Here is a 13,756-nt window from a genome sequence, read left to right as displayed (position 1 = left end):
TAGTGCAGTGCAATGTTCCTCTTATATTATCAAGATGAAAAGGCACATGGTGCAGTCATTGTCACTAAATATTTAGCTTCAGGGAAGAACTGCAGAACTAAGATCAACTCTAGATTCAAAAATATATGAACTTTTCCCTTGACTCCTCACCCACCCCCAAAAAATAAATGCACAACTCTAGTCACAGTTTGGCCAATACAGCAGTATCAACCTTTTTGCATCAAGAGCGGCTGCAAGAATGGGTAAAAGTTGCGTCTGTTTGTGAAAGCAGCTGTCTATCTTCTTATTTTAAAACAATTAGGTTAACTTAAATGAGGTCATAATTGTCCACAAAACTATAATAAGACTGGTAGTTTTAGGACTCCTTTGCCTAACGGGCCTAATTTATCAAAACACCAATCATGTGGAGGCTATGTCTACACATCTGTGCATTAAGTGTCTTTGCAAACTAGGTTTCTTTGTAATTCCGACTTGTTAAATCTTATTCCTGACAAATACCTACTAAAACAAAGGAAATCTCAACCTGAACTAAACTGATAAACTAAATAATGAATATCTACAGTAGTCTGGGGGAGGCAGCCTGCACTGCTATTTTTCAGCACCATGGACAGAGGCAGAAATGCATTTTAGTCACTGAATAAATATTTGTTTATTCAGCTGCACCTGTTTTCATGAATTTAAAACTGGTGTGTGTGTGTGAACAGTTAAATATTGGTCTAGCAACTTATTAACCTAACTTACTTTGGCCCTCTTCAATGCATGTTAACAGTTAATCAGATGATAAATAGCCACAAGTTTTTATGTTAGTAGAAATATTTTACATTTCAAAATAAATCTTAAAGCATTCATATTTACTTTCATGCAAAAGGGAATAAAACAAGAATACAATCCCTATGATCTCAGAGTTTTATCTCAAGTGAAAGACCAAGAGTTTAGATTCTACCTTCAATAAACCGGTTTCACATGAAGCCACACTTATTGTGTATTGACATCCAGACAAGTAATTTTCTACAAAGTGCTTCCAGGGGAAATGAAATACCTGCAGACTGGATGAGCAACAATGGTTTCATGTCATAGGCACAGAGTATGAATACTGTGTAAAGATTAGTTTGGTGGTTTGGACAGATGCTGGGAGCAGCGATACAGATTTGAATTCAGCTGCAAGAGTTGTTGCAGAAAAGACGAAGAAGTCATGTTGCTGCAAATTTGATTTCACTAGTCGGAGATCATGGCGATATGATTCGTATGAATTCATACAGAGGAAGTTTTTGGAACTACTTTTACAAATACACAGTGAATATGTTGTATGATTATTTCTGTTATTTAATAATAAAGGGTCAGTGTGTAGGACATTAGGATTATCTGTTCACAGGATTGAATTATAATCTGCTTCATTTAGTTGCTCCTTCAACTGTTGGTTCAGTTTTTTTTTGATGTATGAAAAGTTAAGCTCCTAAAAACTCATCAACAGTTGTTGTGTATATTTATAGTTACCTATAAAAGGTGGTTTGAGGCAGACTATACATCCAGGGCTGCAGCTCCAGTCTTGGGTATTCAGTGAATGGCGGAACGATGAGGGAGAAGATCAGAGACAGGCATACAAACACAGCAGGCAGGACCACCTAGGAGGAGGGTGACACATTTTTTAAGTCAAACTACCTCATTAAACTGTTACTGTTTTGCTTAAGGCATTTATCCAGTGACATCTGAAACATCTCTGAAGCTTACAGAAATCAATGAAAAGGACATGAATAAAACCTAACAGTCAAAGAAAATGATTCTTATGATGTAACTACCAACATTAATAAAACAGGATGATTAAAAACACACAGAAATGTACTACTGTTTCTGAGGTGAGGCAAATTTTCTATGTTATCTGTAGAAATACACAGTGAGCTGCACTGTTGAGGCGTCGCCATGGTTTCAACAGATGCACCTAGAAAGATTCCAGCACTCACAAATATATATATATATATATATATATATATATATATATATATATATATATATATATATATATATATATATATATATATATATATATATATATATATATATAAATATAATAGTCAGTGAGAGATCCATTTCATCCCTCTCTCCTCCCCGTCGCTGTCGTCCCGAAATGCAAAACAACTGATGCAATCAACAATAACACAGGGCCGATACAATAACATCGACACATTAACATGCTCCCCGCCAACTTCTGAGTTTGATTAAACACCTCTAACACTGCCACCATCATCTGGCCACTCAGATATAATTAGTTTCTCGCCATTCTCTTGTCTTTTGTGTGCGTTTTTTTATTGTTAAAGAAACAGACGCTACCACTGTGCTTCTTCGACCCATGCCCCCCCCCCCCCAACTCTATTCAATCCCCTTTCCGTCTTCTTGTAATTCTCTTTTCATTATATTGTTAGAGCTGACAAAAAGGTCAGCGGGGAATAATGTAACATATCTTTACTATTTAATCATTTGTAAAGTTGGGGGTGCGTTGGGCAGCAAAGGGGAGGTTTGCGTACACTTGATTAATTGCAGGGCATGCAATTAGCCGGGCCCAATTCAAAAGATGCTACAATTGAAAATCCAGAATTTAATGGCATTGGCACAGTAGTTGTAGGAAATGGGCTTTGGAGAAAGATAAAGAACAGCAATGAGAGTGAACAGCTTAGAAAGAAAGAACTATTCTTGTTCTGTTGTGGTTCTTTCTCTCTGTTTCTCCATAGTAATTGCAGGTGACAGCTGCTACTTCTTCCATTCAGAGAAATCGGCAAAAAAGTCATTATGCTCACAAAGCCAAAGCACTCCCATGAACAATGCATGAGTTTATCGCATTCTCAAGTTTAGTGGGGATTTAAAGAAGAGGAGGGGATTATGTGCGAAATGGGTAAAAACACCAGCATTTAATTGAGATGTGTTTTTATTTTCTGCAAAGTCAAATACCTCATTAGATTGAGGTTATTTCCTCAACAATCATTTATGTCAATCCAATTTTGTTTTTGAATAATAGCTTTGTTGTTAAAGTGGGTCATAGAACTACATTGGATAATTTTAATGAGGTCATTTCAGAGCTAATACACATAGTGTTGTCAAATAATACCATAAATGATATAAATCTCAATTACACCGTGTACATATTCTACTTCTTACAGCTTTGGACTGCAGTGTTAGTATTAGTGTGTTAGTTTCAAACACCAGAACACTTCACACTCATTCACTACGACCACGTACTGCTTCTGCCTGATTCTGACATTGCCAAGACTGGCCTGTCCCCAACTTCCAGCCCCATAAATCACTCCTTTTGTGTTTAATGCTGTAATCTCTTTTATATTCCCCTAACCGCTTGTATTCGAGGAGATTACCTCACTGCACAATCATATCTGCTGACAATGGGAGCTGTTGACATGATGTGTGGAGAGAAAAAAAAAGAAAGAAGAGAGAAACCTTTAGCCAAATGAATAAAGAGGGAGAGGTAGGAGGTGCGCCCTTGCAGACAATGTGCGCCCTTGTACGTACACATTCGCACACTTATCCTTCCATCCTGCTCGCTAAAGAGGGACGTCCACGATTGACAGTGACTAATGGGGATTGGTACTGCAGCAAATTACAAGAAGAACCTGTACACCTCACAAAAGGTGAAACCCTATCTTACCCTCTCTCTTCTTCTCTCACACACACACAAGCAAGGATATGCTTCCATGCTATGATTACTTCGGCATAATGACAGCTGTCATAACTGATGTCATAACATGATATTTACATACACGCTCAAGAGTGCAGATGGCAAGGTTTGTATTGTGAGTCTGTCAATACAATTTATGTCAGAACATACTTTTTGGAACTTTCCCATGAAAACTGCTACATCCCGAAATTGGTTTTGACTTGCTTAAATTATGTCTGTTTATTGGTTGTGACTTCTTAAATTGTGTTTATGAGGAACAAAATGATATAGACATACACTTAATAAGCTAATAGCTGCCTGTCATCTCTGTAATTGTTATGCAATCATGTTTAATACACCGCTAATGACAACACATGATTAGCACACGGTGAAATGAAGGAAAAATAAATCACGGGTGTCACTTTTCCTTTCTGGTGTCAATCACAGTGATCAGGTGAAACCGATGGTACAAACTGAAGCCAGCACTTGGCAATTGGATTTTAGTCAGAACACTTTAGTCAGTTTCATTAGCAGCAGGATACATTAGATGCATGGCTTATATGTATACATACAAACTCTAAGGCAAGGGCATCATGTCTCCTGATTCTTTCAGAAGCATACAAGAAAGCCTAAGGCCCGAAGAGCACCTGTTCTAATCCTAGATATGTATATACTGTGTTGAAGCCTAAGACAAGTATGTGTTATGTATTTTAATGTTAAGCACTTTGGTGGGCGACGCCCTTACAAATGTGCTATATAAATAAAACTAACATTGACATTGACATTGACATTGACAAGGGCAACACATCTCCTAGCCTTATAATTAGCATATGTAGAAAGCCTAAGGCATACACAAAAAAAACAAGGAAGGACAATTAGACCAAAGCCAAAAGCCAAAGCCTTCTGTGTACATACATAGAAAGCCTAAGTCAATGTGAATGCATTTACTAGTCCTTTCTTGAACAAACATGTAAAGCGTAAAATAAAAAAAGAGCACAACTCTTGGACAGGAAGAGCACATCCCCTAGCGCTATATGTTGTGCACAGAAAGCCTAAGGCAATGACATCACGCCTTCTGGTGCTGCTTGTGCATACATGAAAAGCTTAGGTAGAAGGGAATCCCTTGAATACCAGCAGATCAAGCTGGCTTTGACATTAGCCGATTTAGGTTTTTTTTTTTTTTTTTTTATCAGCTGATATACTGTGATTCTGACCCAGCCTTGACATTGAGGCCCGCTTGGAGCGACTCCTTGACATCACAAGGTGTAAGCGTAGCCTGATGAATTCCAGGTCTTGGATTTTGGCACTCTTCTAAACACAGAAAGTGACTGATCACAAATAAAAGACAGCTGCAATAATCACTTATGTTTGTCCCGTGGGTGTCATCTAGTACAACACACATTTTGGAAGACAAAGATGCAGTTTACTGACATGCTGTTACATCATTCTGCAGGCTCCTGTTCACATTTTTCAACTTGCACACTGCCTTCAGTGTACATTTTTTTTTTAACAACTTAAATATCCCACAAGTATTGACTCCATCAAGATGGATGGCGTATCCCTGCAGATTTTAAATTAGCTCACTCTATCACATATGTCATTAACTGATTTTAAAAAGTCAACATGTATTTCACATAATCCTACCTTGATCGTCCGAGGCAACCCTACTAGTACAACCCTTCAATTCATCAATATGACAGACTGAGGCCATTACCTGGGCAATGAGTCCCTTGCGGCTCCTTCGAGCATGGTGAAAGCGCTTGATGAACAGCGCCAGGAACTGCCTTCTGATCAGCCTCCATCCGGTGATGACCGCCGATCCCCTCCCACTGACACAGACGTTCTTCCTCAGGTCTGGAGTGGACATAAAAAACTGCAGTGTTATTTATCATCTATGCGTATACCTGCTGAGCACGCTTTTCAGCACCACTAATGGGCTGATCAAATATAACTTAAGTGTTAAACCTGCCAGCTGCACCAGCTCATTCAGCAATGTAGCAGCTATTTTTTGAGCTTCTCATGAATGAAGTAATGGTGTTTGGGTGTGACTCAGGAGGGAGATGGTGATAAACAACTGCTCCATGAATACTGTCTGAAAAATAAGTATATTTTTTCATGGTAATCATTATGATAATAAGGTTAAGTAATTTACATGATGAAAGTAGGTGTTTTTTGATAAGACAGAAGAAATAATGTATATATTTCATTACAAAACTACTTATTTTGAGGATGGATTTATGCTCTTTTTTCAAGATGGCCACTGAAGAGAACCACTCAAATTGGAGAAAAATACAGATAATAGGTGCAAAAAGGGTTGCATAATAAAACTGCGAGGTGTACTGGTAAATCTTTGGCCACTAATGCGAGTTTAGAATAGAAATAAATGTATTTCTGTTCTGTTCTGTTCTGTTCTGTTCATCTTTGGACTTGTCAACATCTGTCCTTTACATCTGTTTTCCCACCTTCACACTGCTACCTGAATAAGGAGCTGAATAGCCACCATTGTTCAGACTCTGCCAGACCACTTTATGGAGGACCTTCTCAAAGAAAGGATGTGTATGCTCTACAATCACTGAACAAAGTGTGTAAATGTAGGGGTTGACGATGCTGAAAACAGGCCAGAAACTCTTCATCATCCCTTATACTAAAAAAAAAACAAAATACAGTACCTACCTTCCACTTTACTTGTGAACCTTTCCTTTAAGTCTGCACGAGAAACAGAGGGAAACAAGGCTTCAGGATTTATAGCTCATTTTGCATTACAGTATGTCCATCATTGGTTTTGTTTAATTATTAATTTAATTAATTTTATGACTCATTAGGAAGGACTTGCCGCTCTTTCCGGTGATCGTTTCTGTTTTATTGTGGACGCTGGAGATGCTGTTCCTCTTAAATTCGCGGGAGCTTCTCTTGTAGTCTCTCACCAACAGCTCCTTTGTTGCTGTGGGAATACAAATAAGATATGTTGTTTTGGCCTGACCCAATTTGGGGTTATAAATAACAATAAGAATAGCTTTCTGCCCTGCAAGGCGCCATCTTATTCTCTGTTAAAGCACATTGCCAGGTGTTACAAGAACATGAACAGAGGCGATATTGAGATAAAACTGAAAAGTAAAGTTGTTCGGCAACAGACGCGCAAATAGAAAGTGTGTAATGGATCATTTGGTCAATCAATAAAAGGCTTTTGTCTAAAGGAGCCAACAAACACAAAACAAAATACAAGAAATAACTGCATCCCCTATGCATATACTGGCACATAGGTGTCATTGCCTATCATAAAATGTCCTCTACTGTAGGTTAACATGGATATATGATGTCCTCTTACTTGCTATTTCTGCATCCACATCAGTCTCTTCTGCCACTTTAAGAAAAATCTGCAAATAGAACAAATTTGGCATGAGTATGAATAACTGAAGTATGTCTCTCTCCACATTAAAAGCACACAAACAGGATGAATGAAAACTTAAGACACTGTGGAGGAAGAAAAGATGCTTTGTAGCCAGTTTTTGCATTTATCTCTGTCAGACCTGATCAGGTTTTTGCATCCAGAGATGCTAACTATTACTTGAAGACCTGCCAAGCATCCTCTCCAAGAGACGTCCCCTCCATGACCTTACTTATTATTTCAGGCCATATGTTAAGATGAATGCATGTTAAGATGATTTCCTAACATGTGAACATTGTTCCAAATCCAATTTCTTTTTTGAATCAGCTGCATGTTAAGGGTTGCTTTAATATATCTTTAAAGACCCAATCAGTAGGAGACAAAAAGAGATTTGATGTCGTGAATTATTTCATTTAAATAATACAATGATTCTCTGAGTGCTAGAAAATACTGAAAAAAAAATCATGCATAAAAAGACATGTTTTTATAATCACTGATGTAAGAACTATTTTTTACTAAATCACACAGGGTCTATATTACCGCACAAATGTCAATTGTGATACGGTTGCGAATATTTAATTCATAATAACTTCGAAATTACCTGTATTTTTAAACCCCATGTTAATAAGAGAATCACAACTGAAACCTGTTTGAACTTCAAAGAAAACACGGAAGAATAAAATAACCATGTTGCGGTCGAATTTTGGAAATTCAAAAGGAATAATTCACACTGCCCACAGGCCATGATGCATGTCTGAGTTACACCAAGAGCATTAGCCGGCAGTCAGTCAGGTTTATGATCCAGGAAGGTGGCTGAAAGGTAAAAATCAGCTTTTTCCACTGCAGACAAAAGTCAGGTGTTATTGGGTAATTTTAATCTAGTAGGGTGTCTAAAAGCATCAAGCTTGACCACAGTGTCCATTCAAAATTCATTAAGTATTAAAAATGAGTTGCCCTAGAAGCTGGTATGGCTTTCATCATCAGCAACATAGCAGAGGTAAAAAAATACTATTGACTCTAGATCCAGTGGTTGAAGTTATTGGTTAAATTGTATGAGGTGTTACAGCACAGTGCCAATATATATGTTTAGAGATTTACAAAGTATCTGCAACACAATTCAAAACTAACTTAATGCAGAAAGTTGTGTCTGTATGTGCATGTTTCTATCTTGACTTCACCTCCTCCAGCGTGGTGTCAGAGATGCCATAGCTGGTCAGGCCGAGGTCAGCCATGACCTGGTCGAGTTCCTGGAAGAGCGTGGCAAAGGTCCCATCTCTGGCTCCACCATAGGGCAGAATGTAGGTGATCTCCTGACCGATGCTCTCCAAGAAGACCGCCTCAGGGACGTGGCACCGCACAAGCTGACCCACAGCTGTCAAATCTGCCAGAAGAACAGCCACACAATCACTCACAAAACAAACCCTGACGGAGCGCTAAGACCGTACAGACGCAAGTTAACTTTCTATCCTTTGTAGTTTTTATCAAGAGTTTAGAGTGTTTCAAGTTTAGAGTGACGTGACAGACAGAGGATTTAAGGTGCAGCCACCCCGGCATTCAAATAACAGCACCTGTCAACCTCTATGTTAAATTAATCTGATAAAAAAAGACCCTGAGTAGCACACGGGGATCACAAAATACGTGATGATGTGGCATTTAAAACACTGCAACAGATCAGTGGACATAATTCCCCTGCCTCATCCATTCTGAAGCAGGGGTCTTAGGGAGAATCAATCTGGACAGTGTTGCAGAACGCACCACATCCATTATTGATCCAGAACCTCTCATACATAATTACTGCAGCTTAACAACCACTGGCTTGGTGCTTTATGAAGAAGTAAATAGCTTTGCTTCACACATCAGACTGAATTATTTGTAAAAAAAAAAAAAAATGAACACGCGTATCAGTCTGTGTGCCGGTGTTTGTTAATAAAGAGACATGTGCTGTCATGTGTGGAGATATGATTAGCTATACAGGCAGCTTATACTTAACGATCATACATATTTGTAAGCAAGGAGATTTAATTTTGCTGCATAAAACCCTACCTGAGTTTCCTTCTGATTATGTCTTGCATGAGTACCAATGTTTACATGATCAAGGTGAAGGATGATCAAAACAAATCAAATAAGCAGCAGTGTCTACATTATTTCTGCTGTTTCTCTTTTCTATATCTTTTAATTAAAAACCTGAAAGTCAGGTAATTAATGATTCATTGATCTGCAATTTGTAGGACTGCTAAGAGTTTGAGATGAAATGTTATCTAACGGGTGATATTTGTACATTTCAGGATATATAATACAGGACTAATGAGACTCAGAGGAGTTTTTTTCTCCTATCAACTGCATCGAGGAAATGTTTACAAACCAGAAATACGGAAGAGGCAGCTACAAGAAAAAAAAATTAATCAAACCATATGGGAAGAAGTATTACATGCTGTGAGTACATTAAAGCTGCAAAAGACTCTTAACCCGTCTGAATAACCGAAGCAAAGCAGTGATATTGTTGGCAGGACTGCCAAACGCTGAGCTAAAAATGGCTACTTTAGATAAAGCTGAGGGGAGTTGTAGATGCTCTAACATTTTGACACCTTGCTATTATAAAAATACTGATTACGTATGCAGGTCAGAGGGGCAACTGATCAGTTTGTGTCCCTTGGTAAAAGGAAGAGAAAACTGAGCATGTATTTTTGTACATTCATACACTTAGTCCAACAGTTGTAGATTATACAGACTCCATCTCTTCCGAGCTCATCACAGCCAAGAAGGCAACCACAGTGCTGTTTGGAAGCAGGAGCAATCAGACAGAGACGGTTCAGGTGGCTGTTGAATTTAGTCAAATTTAAATTCACAATTCTGAATGGAAGACATCACCACTGTGGACCTGTGTGCTAATGTGTTGTCCTGGTTTGAAGAATAGTCCTCTTGTTAGGTTCCCACCTATGACTTTCCCTAATAGCTGTCTCAGAGATCAGTGTAGTAGTTGTAGTAAGATGTAGTACTAGTAAGATTAAGATTAGGAATTACTTTATTAATCATGTAGGGAAATTGGGTTGTAGTGCCAGCAGCATACTTAAAAAAGCTTAGCGTGGTCCCAAGCCATGAAGGTCCTCTTCTTCTCATTCAGAAGGGCCTTCAGGTTTGTTGTTAGGGTAACAGTGAATTTTGATGTAGTCAGAAACACAGTCTGTTAATAAATCCAGGTCGTCACCATGCGGTTCATACAAAATTGACCAGTCAGTGGTTTCCAGGGAATCACCCAGACAGTCCATGGCATCATCACACCATTTCTTACCAGTCCTCATGGTGACTGGTTTTTGCTTAACCACAGATGTGTATGATGGGCAGTGCAGGATGAGATTGTGGTCAGACTTGCCCAGAGGAGGAAGAGCAGTGGAGGTGTATGCATTAGCGACATTAGCATACAATAAATCCAATAAAGTCTCATTGTCTCTTGTGTAACAAATATATTTACACCTAGGAGGTTGTTTTCTATTCAATTTAAGGAACCAGTCCTGCTGCTAATTAACGAAGGTGAATCATACTAGGTTCTAAGAAAGTCAAAATATAATCAAATATTTTACTAAGATTCCACTATTTAAGTGTATTTGACACTCTACTGGAACATTACAGTGCACCCTTCCAGTACACCTTTAAAAGCAGCAAGGCAGCTTTCAAGACAGCAGCTACTTTAGCAGTAATGTTGCTAATGATGTGTCTGCTGGTTTGGTAATGAAAAAGTGAAAATGTGTTAATGGATTTTCGCATACATGGATGACGCCATTTTCAAAAGTTTCTGGTTGCCAGTTTTGGAACTGTGTGCTCTAAGTGTGTAATGGTAATTTACATATTTTAAGGTAGGCGTTTGTCATTGAAATATTTACATTTAAAACAATGGAAAGCTTACATAAGGCATTGGTTTACACTGTAAATGATGACTGCAGAGATAAAGTTTGTACCTGAGGGATCAGAGTTGCTCCAGCTTTGGCTGCCGATGCCATCATCTGGGCTGGAAGGACGGTCTGTCTCCTGTTAATCAGAATTGGATTAGAAAGGCTTTATCATGCCTTACCACTCAGACTGATGAACCGTGCCTCCTTGACAATTCCTGTCTTGCATTAATCAAATAACGAGCCAGCACAAGTTTCGATTTTAATTGCTCTAAATAAAGCTGCATACATGTGTCATCAGGTAATGCTGTCACAATTTAATGGAATATGAAGCTACAATCATTCCAGTCTAAGACAATGGACCCATTCAAGATGGCACTTTAATTTAAAAAAAAATCTTTTTAAACAACTTTACAACATTAATGACTTTGTTATATTGCCTGTATAATTGGAAAATCTTCCAGTCATCCAGAAAAAAGGGGGCTGCTACTCAACCTTGCCCATAAAGGTGTTTGTGCATTTATTTTTTTATTTCAAACAAATCACTGCTCTCACCTCAAACCGCCTGCAGACAAATGATAATTGCTCTAGCCCTGCTGGCACCGGTGCATCTTGTTCATTTGCTGCAGTTGATTAAAACTAAGTGTGCGAGGCACCATTGGCGAGCAAAAGCGAGAATCACCCCTCTCCCCGGTGACAATTAGTATCATCCAACACGTCTGCATTTGCCAGTTTTCATGCTGGGAGAGACTAAACACGGATCATTACAGGGGGAGGGAGGCAGGAGAAGAAGTGCACTCAAGAAGGCTGGGGGAGCAAAGTTCAATAATAGACTAAAAGGAGAATACTGTTGTGTCAAAGGGGCTTCGGAGCTGAAGTTTTTCTTTTGATATACAAAGTGAACAGTGATCCTCTTCCAATTACAGCAGGTTTATGGTGAGGAACTTTAATAAGGATAAAAAGGAAGGATGATTGTGCGGTCAGGCTGGGGTCCTGGACTGCAAATTTGGACTTATTTGTAGATAATGAGCCCTTACAGCCAACACAGTCTGTCAACAGCCACGTGGACTACTAATCCTCCAAGATACCAAAACAATAGTTCATCATAACTTGATAAACATCATATGTTAACAAATATTAAATATTGTATGATTAAAATATGATTATTATGTACAGTAAAATAGCTAAGTCTAAGACATGTCACCTATAATTTAGGCTCACTATCAACTTTACAAAGGTTTAATTTAACTTGAATACTTTGTGTGTTAGATTCTGTTCGAGGTTTAAATGGCCAGTTGTATTTTTTTAACTTGGGGCCAGAATCCATGCTGTCAGGCTTCAAGTTCTGTGCTTGTAACACACTAGTGTTGTGCAACAATCAACATCCTGTAATGAACTATTGGCAGTATAGGGTTGTTTTACAGACCTAGTGATAACATCAAGAAGCAACGTGATTGGCTGAAGTGTAGATGGTTCATAAAAGTGCCTGTTCTTCCTTATTTTCCAGATGGATCAGTGTAACGATCCATCTGGCAGGTCAGATCATCAGAACACCACATTTTATTGTATCATGGCCTTATAAACTTAACAAACAGTTACTATTATACACAACAACCAAACACAGAACATGTGCCAATCTGAAGTGCCATCATCATGTCAGAAATTAAGCCTTAAATCTAAAAGTTGCAGATAACAATCCAAAACAATCAGCTGAAAGATGCTAAATTGTTCCTTTGGACTGTGGGAGTTGCATGATTATTTAACTATTTATCACTACAAATGAGCCTGCTCATTTAGCACACTGCCTTGTGTTCCAGTATTGATGCTACACTATTGATCAGTGCAGCTTTAAATCTTCCACTTTTTCAACGAGTCAACACACGTCTCATTTGAAAACAATTTGAATCCACAATGCCAATAAGCGTAAATTAAATTCCATGAGATTACAGCTGAGACTAAGGCTGCTGTATGAGTTGACAATAGCATACAGAGACTGCAACAGTGTAAATCAGTTTACGTATGCTAAAAGCTGATAACGAGAAGCCATGTGTACTCACAGTTTTTCCCTCCTTGGTCTGGCTGCGTACCATACCGTTACGCTGAGCTGTCATCTTTTCAGTTCCACCTCTGACCAGAGTGAGGTAGTAGCCACTGCCGAAACATTTCTTCAGGAAGAGTGAGGAGCCAAAGCAGCACATCTTGCCGTGGGAGATGATGGCAATGCGATCGCCTAAGATGTCCGCCTCGTCCATGTGGTGTGTGGACAAAATGATGGTGCGACCTGAAAGGAGACAAAGAGAGGAAGTCACTTATCTCCACGTTTTTTTCTTTACTCTCACTTATCCACATGGCAAAAAAGTAAACTTCAGAAGAGTGTGTGGGTGTAAATCTGGGACAAAATTAAAATGATGATAAAGGCCACCCTAAGCCTTCTTTCCAGTGTTTCTATGAGGCCATATTTCACCCCGGCTCTCCTGTTTCTTCTGCCCTTTGATTAGAGAAGCATCAAACTGAACACAGTTGCAGCGACAACTGCAGCATGAATTGCGGGTTTATTCACAGGTGTTCTAATCCTTTCGTATCATGCTGTATCAGATAACACGTATTAATTATCACATAGCCCAGATATTAAAAAAAAAAAAGACTTGATCTCTAATGAAGTCACAGCATGGTCGTGTCACTGCAGTCTGCATGAAAGCACAGAGTACTGGGTAACTTTTGATCCAGACATGTCTGAAAGCAGAAAACATTTAGCCTGATACCCTCATTATTAATATAAAAGAAGTGTGCTTCTTGGAAAAGAGTGTGCTATTTTTTTTTTAATTAGGA

General features: G+C 38.7%; 1 protein-coding gene across 2 annotated transcripts in view; it reads right to left on the bottom strand.

Annotated features, from left to right (window-relative positions):
• Window positions 1-13,756, bottom strand: part of LOC114450626 (ATP-binding cassette sub-family A member 1) — a 123,847-nt gene that overhangs the window by 56,408 nt on the left and 53,683 nt on the right. For both annotated transcript variants that reach the window (XM_028428833.1, XM_028428834.1), the window contains 8 exons: window positions 12,985-13,208; window positions 10,997-11,066; window positions 8,222-8,424; window positions 6,984-7,032; window positions 6,492-6,599; window positions 6,332-6,364; window positions 5,373-5,512; window positions 1,495-1,622 (listed from right to left, as the gene is read on the bottom strand). In XM_028428833.1, the coding sequence (XP_028284634.1) occupies window positions 1,495-1,622; window positions 5,373-5,512; window positions 6,332-6,364; window positions 6,492-6,599; window positions 6,984-7,032; window positions 8,222-8,424; window positions 10,997-11,066; window positions 12,985-13,208 (955 nt within the window). The remainder of the gene's footprint in view (window positions 1-1,494; window positions 1,623-5,372; window positions 5,513-6,331; window positions 6,365-6,491; window positions 6,600-6,983; window positions 7,033-8,221; window positions 8,425-10,996; window positions 11,067-12,984; window positions 13,209-13,756) is intronic.

Source organism: Parambassis ranga, chromosome 18 (assembly GCF_900634625.1).
Source record: "Parambassis ranga chromosome 18, fParRan2.1, whole genome shotgun sequence".
NCBI classification, from domain to species: Eukaryota; Metazoa; Chordata; class Actinopteri; family Ambassidae; genus Parambassis; species Parambassis ranga.
Note: the sequence above shows the minus strand (reverse complement) of the source record. Positions and strands in the feature narration are given on the sequence as shown.